General features: G+C 33.5%; 1 protein-coding gene across 4 annotated transcripts in view; it reads right to left on the minus strand.

Moving 5' to 3' along the window:
• KIFAP3 (kinesin associated protein 3) overlaps positions 1 to 12,519 on the minus strand; it is a 158,063-nt gene that overhangs the window by 86,846 nt on the left and 58,698 nt on the right. For all 4 annotated transcript variants that reach the window (XM_077901604.1, XM_077901606.1, XM_077901603.1 and 1 more), the window contains one exon: positions 5,997 to 6,159. In XM_077901604.1, coding sequence (XP_077757730.1) covers positions 5,997 to 6,159 — 163 coding nt within the window. The remainder of the gene's footprint in view (positions 1 to 5,996; positions 6,160 to 12,519) is intronic.

A 12,519-nucleotide genomic window follows, 5' to 3' on the forward strand; every position in this document is an offset into this window, starting at 1 on the left:
CATAAATAGAAAAAAGAATAGAAAATACAGTTCATTGCACATAGAAATGGTAAATACTGCTTTCTGAATATTAAAAAGTTAAAATAATAATATATAATAAAATATAATGTATATTAATATGCACATATGGATATATACACATGCATATATAAAGCATGTTACACACATGAGTACTAGATTGCAAACTGTACTTTCCTATAGATAGTGATAAAAGATGTTTGAATGTCACTGCTCTATACTAATTATATCCTATCCCTTTAAAATCTATGCTCTCTGTCTGTAATGCTTCCTTACTACAACTTCTATATAATAATAGTGGCCAGGGCAGCCTGAGTGGCTCAGCGGTTTAGCGCCGCCTTCAGCCCAGGGTGTGATCCTGGAGATGTGGGATCAGGTCCCATGTCAGGCTCCCTGCATGGAGCCTGCTTCTCCCTCTGCCTGTGCCTGTGCCTCTCTCTCTCTCTCTCTCTGTGTGTCTCTCATGAATAAATAAAATCTTTAAAAAATAATAATAGTGGCCAAAGACCAGAGATATTAAATATATCATTTAATCACTTAATTGAGAAATTCAGTTTATCGTGTTAAGAGATAATGATATAATTTTCCACATAAGTAACATACAAATTAACAAGTATAAAACTGACTCTTCTATTATTAATCAATCATTTATCAGGAAATCATTTATACACTAAGTACAATTTCCTTGGACACAGCAGAGAGAACAATCAAACAAAATAGGTTTCTTTACAGTTAAAAGAAATGTTACAAAGTCCATGCAATAAACTGTACTAGGAGCAGTATGTAATTGGGAAGAAAACCTTTTGGGCATTTATTTGGAATTCGTTTTTAACAAAATATACACTTCAAATAAGCTCACTTGTCAGTTTCCAGGACCACAGGAGATTAGAAATATATCATTAGAGGAAAGGAAAATTGCTGCTATAGAACTGCTGCTGGTACAGAAATGAGAAGCGGCAGCTAAAAATAAGAGGAGAAAACAGAAAACCTGTGTATAAAAATTAAAAATACATGGAATTTTGGAACCATTTAGCAAGGAGAAATACTTCAGCACAGTCATGTTTACACTCCTGTATAATAAACTATCTTCAAAATTATAACTTGAATCAGCGATTGTAAAAAACAGTCACAGCTAATACTCATAAAGCACTTGAACCCAGGTACTCTGGCTCCAAAGCCCAAGGTATTCACCTACACTATACTTTTCAATAAAAATTTAAATTATGTTTATTGTATTAAAGTACATTTAAGAAAATGTTTATAAAAGAAAGATATAATCAACTTTAAAAGTCTTTATATAAAATGATTAAACACCCTTAATGGTATAAGCTGAGAAAACTTACCTATCAAAAAGATCTATTTCTGGATATCTATAGTTTGTATTCTATATAATTTCACATATTTATAATTTTGTAACACTGTACTCTCATTTAATCCTTCCCTATTAATATGAACTATTTTCTATACACTGAAGATGAGAAAACTGACATATAGGTTAAATAATTTGCACAATAGCTAATAACTGAAGCCAATATTCAAAGTCATATAGTCTGGCTCCAGAATTCTAGGTTTAATCAATGTGCCCTGCGCTACTACAGTTGCTAGATACACTAAATATGGTAGTATAGCTATAATGTCTCAGGATGTATTTTTTAAGGGATTCTAGTAATCCTGGAAACCCAGGCACCTGGCTGGCTTAGGCAGTAGAGCGTTTGACTCGATCTTGGAGTTGTGAGTTCAAATCTCACAATGGGTGTAGAGGTTACTTAAAAATAAAAATCTTTAGGGGCACCAGGGTCACTCAGTCAGCTAAGCATCTGCCTTCAGCTCAGGTCATGATCCCAGGGTCCTTGGATCGAGCCCCACGTCAGGCTCTCTGCGAGGTGGGAGGCTTGCTTCTCTTTCCCCCTCTGCCTGTACCCCCACCCCTGCCTGTGCTATTTCATCAAATGAATAAATAATACCTTAAAAATAAATAAATAAATAAATAAATAAATAAATAAATAAATAAATAAATAAAATCTTCTTAAAAATTTCAGAAAAACTAGAAAATACCTTTCAGGATCATTAGGCTGCTTGCTCACCAGCATTCCAGTTCTAATCCTTCCAAGCATTTGCCCACCCCCTTAAAGTTTGACCTAGCCATATGACTTCCTATTATCAAAGGAAATATAAACAAAAATTATATTTATCACTTCAGAGTGGAAGCCTTCAAGAGAAGTTTGCCAATCTCCATATTTTTCTTTCTTCCTTCTCTGGAGCCATGTGGCTTGGAGGTTCTGGTAGTCTTGGTCTCTGACTGATGCTAACATAGACCAACACTTTTACTTACTCATTATGGATATATAATATGAGCAAGAAGTAAACCTTTGATGTGTTTTAAGCTACTGAGATCTCAAGGTTGTTTATTAACAATTATAGCCTTGTCTTCCACTAATAAAATTTGATAGGTTTTTCCTGGGAGGTAATAAAGGGACCGTTTTTGGGCCATGATAAATACAAACAATTTTAAGTTGACAAAATGGTTAAGTTCTAAAAATTCATATTGAAATCAGTTACTTGGAATTTGGAACATTTATTTTTTTCCCCCACAGGCTCACCTTCTAAAAGGCCTACAGAAGCTTATTTAATAATTTAAATGAAAAAGAGGTAGAAAATAATAGTACCTTTAAAATACTTAAACTAAGAGAATGTGAGAGAAGCAAATAAATGTAAACCTGTAGATATTCTAAATACTGATAGACATTTAAAAATTTTTTTTATTTAAATTCAATTTGCCAACATATAGTATGATACCCAGTGCTCATCCCATCATTGATAGACATTTTGAAGTATTTTAAAGAAGTTGAAGGCACTGCTCTGTAGTATATTTTAATTCCTCTTCAATATGTACATCTTCTCCCTTATCTTGATCTTGGAATATCAGTAGATTTCTCTTTTGTTTATTATGTATGACTGCCATTGCTTCCATGGCTTGCAAGTGGAATGAAAAGGTGGAACTAAAGAAAGTTATTAAGCAAAGTATACATGAACATTTGAAAAAAAAATTGCTTAAGTTAAAATTCAATGACTTGTGAGCTGAATAAAAGTCACTGAATAAAATTCAATAAAATTAAATAAAATTCAATGACTTTTATTCTGTGTGACAAGTTTTTCTTTTTTAACCTTTCTCTCTCCTGAGCTATAGACCTATGTTTCTATCTGCTAACTGAACATCTTTGTCTGTGTCTCCAAAATGTCTCAAACTGAATCTACTGCTGTCTCCCTCCAACTACTTCCTTCACACTTCTTCCTGTTCCTGGCACTAGCATTCTAACCATCATCTCTCTATCATTACCCACATTTGAAAAGTAGCATGTCATACTAAGTCTTGCTTTAATATGTATCTCTTTAGCTCTTTACATTAGCCTTATGCCTGACATACTACCTCTTCCCTACTCCATGTTTTCTGTACTTTTGGTCTTGCTGTTACAACAGATTATGATTCTCATCTTTGGACTCTAATTCTAGTCCCTGCAGATTAATTTTTCTAGAGCAGCACTCTGATTGTGATATAAATAGCTCAAAAACCTGCAATGATTCTCACCATCAACCAAATTAAGTAGAACTTCTTAGCATAGCCTTAACCTTCATAATACCCTATAAGAGCATAAACCCCATTTATTTTCAGGATTATCTCCTGCTATCTTCTTAGCTGTTTTTCCTCATACTGACCTAGCACCATCTGTGCCATAGATACTGTTGATCACTTTATCAGAAATACTTCCTATGGCTTCCATTCTTCTTAATTTTATAAAGATCACCTTGTTAAAAGGACAAATCTGTCAATGTCATCTCAAATGACACTCTGCCTATGAAGTACTAATAAGGGAACAGTCTCTCTTTTGAATCTCAATATACCCACAGATTGAAACGTATTTCCCTATAGTGCTTAGCACTTGAGCTTTGCCATAGATTTTCAACATTTTCCTGAATTAAAATTGAATCAAACTGCACATACATCACAGGAAAGTAAAAATAAATAATCTACTTAGTTTGTCAATAAAGATTTAATATCTATGAGGAGGGTATTTGCACTCAGAGAATAGGAGGTCAGCAACATTTATAGAATGTCCACTTTGATCAAGTGATGAGGATGATGGTGGTGGTAAAAAATGATTATAACTAATATTTATTAAGAAAATACTGTGTCAGGTACTATTCTAAGCACTCTGTATGCAATACTTTATTTAATTTTCCAAAGAACTTTAAGTAGGTTATAATTATTATCACCATTTTAGAGATGAAAAAACTGAATCAAAGTTTGGGTAACTTGCCCAACATAACACAGTTAGAAGTAAAGGCAGTCATAATTCTAATAGGACAGTCTGACTCCAGAAATTGAGCTCTAGAAGAGATGAAATATTTTGTGTACTAAATATTATATCTTATTTATAATATTATAATCACAATATATTATATCACAAAACTTATTATTTGTTAACAAAATATAGACTGGGTATCCTTAAGTAATTTCCCCAAAATCTCTTTTAAACCATTTGTTCTATAAAAGTAGGTCACTAGATACTGTATAAACCAAATAGTCTCTGAAGTCCTGCAGGACAAGAAGTATAACTTATTCATCTGCATACACTGAAACCTGACCTAATGTTTGTTACATAATTCTGCTAGATTTATGAGAAATAAAGGATCACATGAATTAAATTCAATGCCCCATCAATTTTGCTTTTAAAGTTTTCTGTTTCCTTGTTAAATGTATTGCTTTGTTTCACAAAAGCAATTTTTGAAAGTGCTATTCAATAGTTTCTTCTACAATGTAAAATAAAAGTCCTGTGCAATATTTGTGGACTGGCCAATGGGCCACATGTTCTTGGACTAAGTGACAAAGAGTTTTCCTATTCTGAGAAAAGGAGTAAGAAATAAATTTCCTTAAAACTTACTTTAAGGGGAGTTGGAGAATTAAAATTTTAAATTATAGCTCTGCATACTCTACTTACGTGGTCAACTTAATATAACTCTACAGTATAGCTTATTATAGTAGATAATAAATCCAACTGTGGCAGCAGACGTAACTGAGTTTCAATATGAGCGTCGCCTTTTATCAGTTACTACTGTTAAAAAAAATTTGAAAAGAGAAAACTACAAAAAAAGAAAGAAACACTACTGAAACAAAGGAACAGAGTCTTAGATGAGTAAGAATTTGCTTTCTGACTGAAAAAAAAACACAGTGGCATTCCATGTAGAGCAAAAAGAAGGTGAATAGACACCTAGGCATAAAAGAGCTTGTTTAGGGAACTGTATACAGTGTAATGTATGTTCAGTATATGTTCAGTCTAAACCTAGGTATAAAGTATATGTTGGGGAATAGTAGGTGCCTGTAAGGACAGACATTGAACGGATCATAAAGGATTTGTTAATACTCTTCCAAGAAGCACTAAGTATGAATTCAAGAGTGAATTCTTGAATCCATCCTTGCTAGATATCTTGCTAACAGCTAAAGGAAATAACGTATTACTAACCAAATCTGCCAATACAGTATTTTCTATCTCATGCTACAAAAATTGCCCTTTTGTATTTAATGACAAAAAGGCTGTGGCAATTTGTGTACTCAAAAGCATTATTTTAAAAGTATAGCAGAATATAAGGACTTAAATGATATCCACTTTTTAAAAAAACTGAAGAGAATATAATCTTTCCTTCTTGCTTCTTTGATAGCATGTTCATATTTTCACTTTGGTTTCACTTTCATATGGATAAATGAAGTCAAGAGTTAAAAGTTTCTATTCCATTTCATTCTATAGCACCATGGAAATCCTGGCACATGTTATTTTTCATTCATTCAGCTTATTTTAGTATTAAGTCACAATCAAAAAACATATACAGAATAATCTTTGCTCAGCAGACTTCAACACAGGCTCAATTTTCCAGTGGTGTTGGAAATTTGAAGCAACACTATCATTAATTTCTAGAAGGCATACCTAGGAGTGCAGTGAGCTTGGGGAGCAGTCCAACTTGTACCATCTTATTCCTCAGTCCTGTGTCAAAGGATAAGTTTAGTAAAAGCCGGAGGGTGATATTCAGCAGATCTTCATGTTCACAAGGTATCATTTTTACCAGTTTCTCAACGATGTCCATTTCCACCTATGTAATATAATACAATTGCAGTGAGGTTCTGTTGTACAATACAGCAAAAAAAAAAACAAAAAACAAAAAAACCCCAAATAATTACTTTTCATTGTTTTTCTACCCGCATGTGTATCCATTTTATAATTATGTGTTAATCTATTTATTCTCATTTTAAACTATAAACTTCTCTAAAATAAAACTTTTGAGGAAAGAAATGTATTATTTCTACATCATCCCTTCCTTCCTCTACTTAACAGTATCAACTGGAGGACAAATTACACTGGGTTCTTGAAAACACATTATTGAATGCCATCTAAGTGCCAAACCCTGTGCTAGCTCAAACAAGATCTTGTCTTGGCCTTCAAGGATTCTCCAGTCTAAAAAGAGAGCAGACAAATACAACAAATAATTAAAATGTAATGTAATAAAAATGGAATGCACAAAGTCCTCTGGAAGCAATATGGAAAAACTACTAAGCTACCTAAACAGAAAAGACTTCAAATGATGAACAAATTTTTTAAAATGTGTAATAATTTGATCTCTGGTTAAGAAAGGCAAGGACAATCGACAAAAAAAAGCCAGTGGATAGGCATTTGCCTGAAAGAGCTTATCTGGGGGGCACAGCAAATGCTTTGGTATGGCAGGGCATAAAGTATAAGTTGGAAAATGGCAGGAGCCTGTTAAACGCATATTGGACAAATCACAAAAAGCTTTAAATGCTCTGCTAAGAAGAATGCCTAAATGATTTTAAGTCCAGAGGGTAATGTGGTCAGAACAGTAGCATAAAGATAAGCATATCACTACATACAGACATATATAAATATATGCATGCAAAGAATAGGACACAAATGAATTGGGGGCATTGTATAAGGATGGACTGAAATAGGCAGATATCAAAAGTAGGTACACTTAGTATCTTGCATTAGGCACTATATGTGATTAGGGTCTGAATCAAAGAAAGAAAAAGAAGATGAAGAGGAAATAATCTGAGAGATGTTAAGGAGATATGGTCAGAGCATCTGAAGGAGAAGTGAAGAGAAAGCACTGAAGATGACTTTCAGGTTTCTGGCTTGGTCAATGTGTTAGGGGGCCCGAAGACTACCCCAAGGTTCAGTAATTTGCTAGAAGGACTCACAGGACTCAGCATGTATTCATCTTCATAACTGATTTATTACAATGAAAGGATGCAAAGCAAAATCAGAAAAGGGAAAAGAGCTTGATCTCACGACCCTGAGATGATGACCTGTGGGAGCTTATCTGAGTTGTGCTACCTAGGCATTCCCACCCTTGCCATTTCTTAATTGCAGTCTTTCACTGACTACAAAAAAATCACATTGCTAATTGAGTCCTCAATAAAACTTCTTCCTCTCATTCCATGCTAAGGAGTGAACATTGATTTAAAAAAAAAAAAAAACGAAATTGACAATCCAACAATGATTTTTCCTTTAGACCTCTATCTTCACAGTTACACTGTAATTAAAAAGTACAAATCCGTCTTCAAAGACTCTTTAACTTTGGCTCTCCCTTTCTCTGAGTTCAGTATTCTAAGCAAGCTGGGACAATCATTCATTTGTTAACTTCCTACAATTTTCACAGAGGCCAGTTACAAAGATTTGTCAAATTTATACAAAACCATAATTCTATCAATAGCCTGAATAACACCTTTTCTAGCTCTGTTCATTCATTCAACAAATATTTTTACCTTAAACCACTGGAACACATTAGTGAACAAGGAAGAAATAATTCATGCCTTCATAGAGCTTATATACTAAAAGGAGTAATACATAGTAAAGAAATAGTACCAAGAAAAATATGAGTGGGTCTGATATAATCTCAGTGTGAAGAGTTGTCAAAGACAGCTTCTCTGAGGAAGAATAATCTCCTAGATGAACAGAAGTTATCTAATGTTAATTGAGGAGGCAAAGAGCAGCCTAGATGGAAACAATAATAGCATGTGCAAAGGCCCTGAGGTGACATGGAAAATTTAGCATTCAAGGAACTCTAAAAATTATCCTTCTGACTACAAAGTAGAAAACGTATTGGAAGGAGGCCAAAACAGAAACAGTGAGATTAATTAACATGCTACAGAAGTAGTCAAGTAGAGGCATTAGTGATTTAAAAAAAAAAAAAAGCAGAACTATGTGCCTAGTCCTATGCTGGACAGGGTGGGAGATATAAAGATGAATAAAAAATACTTCTGAAAAAGGAAAAAAGAAAAGAAAAGTAGGCAGAACCTCAAATTTACTCTTAGGATGTAAAAATCTGAACAGGATATGCATGCAGTTCCTACTCTTAACTACAAGAAAATTCCAAATATAAAATCATAACTTAAAAAATAACCATCAGAAACCTGAGGTTGCAAGGAAATCAACTGTCCTGAAATATAAGGAAAATAGGCACCCTTAAAAGATAAGAGTCATGAGCACTGGTTTATATATGGCAAATCCCTGGAGAAAAAAGAGTTGTACTGGGAAAGAAGACTGAAAGAAAAATTTTAAACAAATTGTTAAAGGTCAAGTGTGAAGTAGCTTGACTACTGTGAAGCTGCAGATTTTCAGGGAGTTTGAAACCACTTGCAAGGTCTTTTCCAAGCACCTTATCAGAAGATCACAGAAAATACTTGGGACAGGACCGGAGATCAAAGGAAACTTCCCTCTCAGTAGAGGGAACCTTAGGGAGGTAATTGCTGCCACTGGGGAAAAGGCATAAAATTCTGTCCAGATCTTTGTCTCCTTTTTCCTCTAAAAAAAAAAAGACTTAAAATAAGCTCAAACCCTATCACATCCAAAATACAGGTGAAGACCCACTGCAGCTGAGAAAAAGAGAAAAAAATTCCTGAGGAGAGGTGTTGACAGGATGACTTAGGAAGCCCCACTGCTGAGAACTATGGACACAACACCCAGCTAAGACTTACCTAAAGCTCAATTAGAACAAAAAAAGTCTCCTTTCTTCCCTCCTCTTCCTTGACCCTGATACCAAATTAGCAAAAGCCAAGTAACAAGCAATATAGTGCTATATTGTTGGGAGGGGTTAAAATGAAGTGAGAGGTCCTCTTTGAAACACAGACACATTGGGAAAGTCTGAAGAGAAGGATGGAACATCAACACTGAGAAAAACTCTCTGGCAACCAATACCCCACACTGAAGACATAGTAACGCTATGTGGGTGTGAGCTCATAATGGAGGAGAGTAACCAAATACAGCTAAACTCCTGACAAGATTGACTTAATCTCACACATTAAAGGCTGAGAAAATACGGTCAGCCCATTTTTAAAAGAGATTTTATTTATTTATTCATGAGAGACAGAGAGAGAGACAGAGACACAGGCAGAGGGAGAAGCAGGCCCCACGCAGGGAGCCTGACGTGGGACTCGATCCCAGGTCTCCAGAATCATGCCCTGGGCTGAAGGACGGCGCTAAACCACTGAGCCACCCAGGTTGCCCCAGGTCTGCCCATTTTTAGATATAGATAGTATTTATCTCAATCTCAACTAATCTACATCTGGTGTCTAGCTTTCAATCAGAAATTATGATACATGAAGACCAAGAGAATACCCTACTGAAGGCAGCTAACAGAACCAGACTTAAATATGACATGTATAATTATCAGAGAATTTAAAATAACATCAAAGAATTACTATTAATAATAGTGATTAATATGTTAAAGGCTCTACTGGAAAAAATGGATAACAAATGAACAGAGAATTTGCAGAGAAAAAGATACTGAAGGAATTAAATGGAAACATTAAGTACACACACACATACACTACAGAGAAAGAAAACCTTCATGGGCTCACTAGTAGACTCGATATAGCTAATGACAGAGTAATTAAGCCTGGAGGCAGGTCAATAGAAATTTTCTAAACTGAATCCCCCCCCAAAAAAAAGAAAGAAAAAGAAAAAAAACTGAAAAGAATAAAATAGCAACACAGTATCTAAGAGCCATGAAACAGTAACAAATGGATTAACATGCATAACTGAAATCCAGTAGAAGAGGTGCAGAATGGGACAGAAGTAGTATTTGAAGAGATAATGGCTAAGGATTTTCCAAAAATAATGAAATAATCAAACCACATATATAAGTTCAAGGAACTCTAAGTATAATACAACACACACAAACATACACATATGCCTAGAAAGACATATGTTCAAACTGCTGAAAAGCAAAGATAAAATCTTGCAGGCAGGTAGAAAATAAAAGACTCATTACACATAGTAGACAAAATATAAGTATTAAATTATGCTTTTTGTCAAAAACTATGAAAGCCAGAAAATGGAGTGATATTTATAAAGTATGTCAACTTAGAATTCTGAATACAGTAAAAATATATTCCAATAATCAATAATGAAACCAAAAGCTGGTTCTTTGAAAATATTAATAATATTGATAAATGACTAACCTATAAAAGAGAGACAAAGAAGAAACAAAGTACCAATATCAGTAATGAAATGAGGAATAATCACCGTAGTCCTTTGGACTCTAAAAACATAAGAAGGGAAAAGTATAAAAAATTCTTATGCCTATACATTTGACAACATAGATGAACTGGATATATTCCTTGAAAGATAAAAACTACAAAGCTACCACTCAAATAGAAACAGATAACATGATAGTCTCACTGCTATGAAAGAAATTAGTAAACTCCAGGCCCAGATGACTTTCTTACTGGTGAATATTATTAAATATTTAAACTGAAATAATACCACACACAAACTGTTCCAGAAAAACTGAAAAGGGAATGTTCCCCAACTCATTCTATAAGGACACAGTCATTCTAATAGCAAAACCAGACCAAGACATCATAAGAAAACTATAAACTAGTAATCCCTCATGAACACAGACACAAAAATCCATAACAATATATACCTAATCAAATCTAGCAATATATAAAAAGGCAGTATATCATGAAGAAGTGATATTTATCCTCTGAATGTAAGATTGGCTCAATATCTAAAGTCAATCAATGCAATTCACTATGTCTACAGTCAAAAGAAGAAAAACCATGTGATCATCTCAACTGATGCAGAAAAGGCCTTTAACAAAAATCTAACATCCATTTATGATAAAAAGTCTCAGCAAACTAGACCTAGAACTTATATAAGCTGACACAGTGTTTACAAAAAATCTACGTAACATTATATTTAATAGTAAAACACATTGTTTTCCTCCTAAGATTGGTAACAAGACAGAAGTATCCATTTGTAGCATTCCTTAACATCATACTAGAGGGCTTCGCCAGCACAGTAAGGGAAAATAAAGGAGAGAAGGAAAGAAAGAAAAAAGAAAACAACGAGCTGAGAAAGAGCAAACATACAGATTTAAATGAAAGAAATACAACTTTCTATTTATAGATAACATAATAGTCTACTTAGAAAATCTCTAAGAATCTATAAAAAGCCATTACAATGACAAAACTGAATTCAGTAAGGTCATATGACACAAAGTAAATATACAAAAATCAATTGTAACTTCTATATGCCATTATTCAACAACAGGAAACTGATCATTTATTTTTTAAGAACTATTTCTAATAGTAAAACAGGTATAAATCTAACAAAATATGTGTAAAACATTTATGCTAAAAACCATAAAATGATGGAAAGATCTAAATAAATGGAGCACTATACTATGTTCATGGGGGAAAATCTGGTGTAGTTAATATATTGAATCTTGCCAATAATTTTAATGCAATCCCAGTCAAGATTCCTGTTTTTTTTTTTTTTAAGAAATAGATTAGTTGACTCTAAATGTATATAGAAAGGTAAAGAATAATAAATAGTCAGAAAAATTTGAAAAAGAATAATAACATTTGAGCCCTTATACCACCTGATTTCAAGACTTACTATACAGCTACAGTAATCAAGGCAAATATTTATCAATGAGAGCACAGACAGGTAGATAAGTGAAATAGGAGAGTCTAAAAATAAAACCACACATATATAGCCAATTGGTTTCCAAAAAAGGTACAAAAGCAATTGCAAAGGCAATTTAGTAGAGAAAGGACTTTTTTTTCAACAAATGGTGCTGGAACAATTGGACATCTTTATTCAAAACTTGAATCTTGATCCATACTTCGTACCATATAAAATTAACTAAAAATGAATATCCTAGATTAAAACATAAACAATAACACATGTCTTACAAAACTTCTCAGAGAAAATAGAAGAACTTTTTGTGACCTTGAGTTAAGCAAATATTTCTTAGATACAACACCAAAATGCAATCTACTAAAAAAAATTACTTTTGATATACTGGACTTCATAACAATTAAAATCTTCTGCTTTACGGAAAGTCACAGAAAAGGAGAAAATGCCTGCAAAACATATAACTGATAAAAGACCTATCCAAATTTAAAAAAATACCTCTGAAAACTTA

Source organism: Canis aureus, chromosome 6, assembly GCF_053574225.1.
Source record: "Canis aureus isolate CA01 chromosome 6, VMU_Caureus_v.1.0, whole genome shotgun sequence".
Classification (NCBI taxonomy): domain Eukaryota; kingdom Metazoa; phylum Chordata; class Mammalia; order Carnivora; family Canidae; genus Canis; species Canis aureus.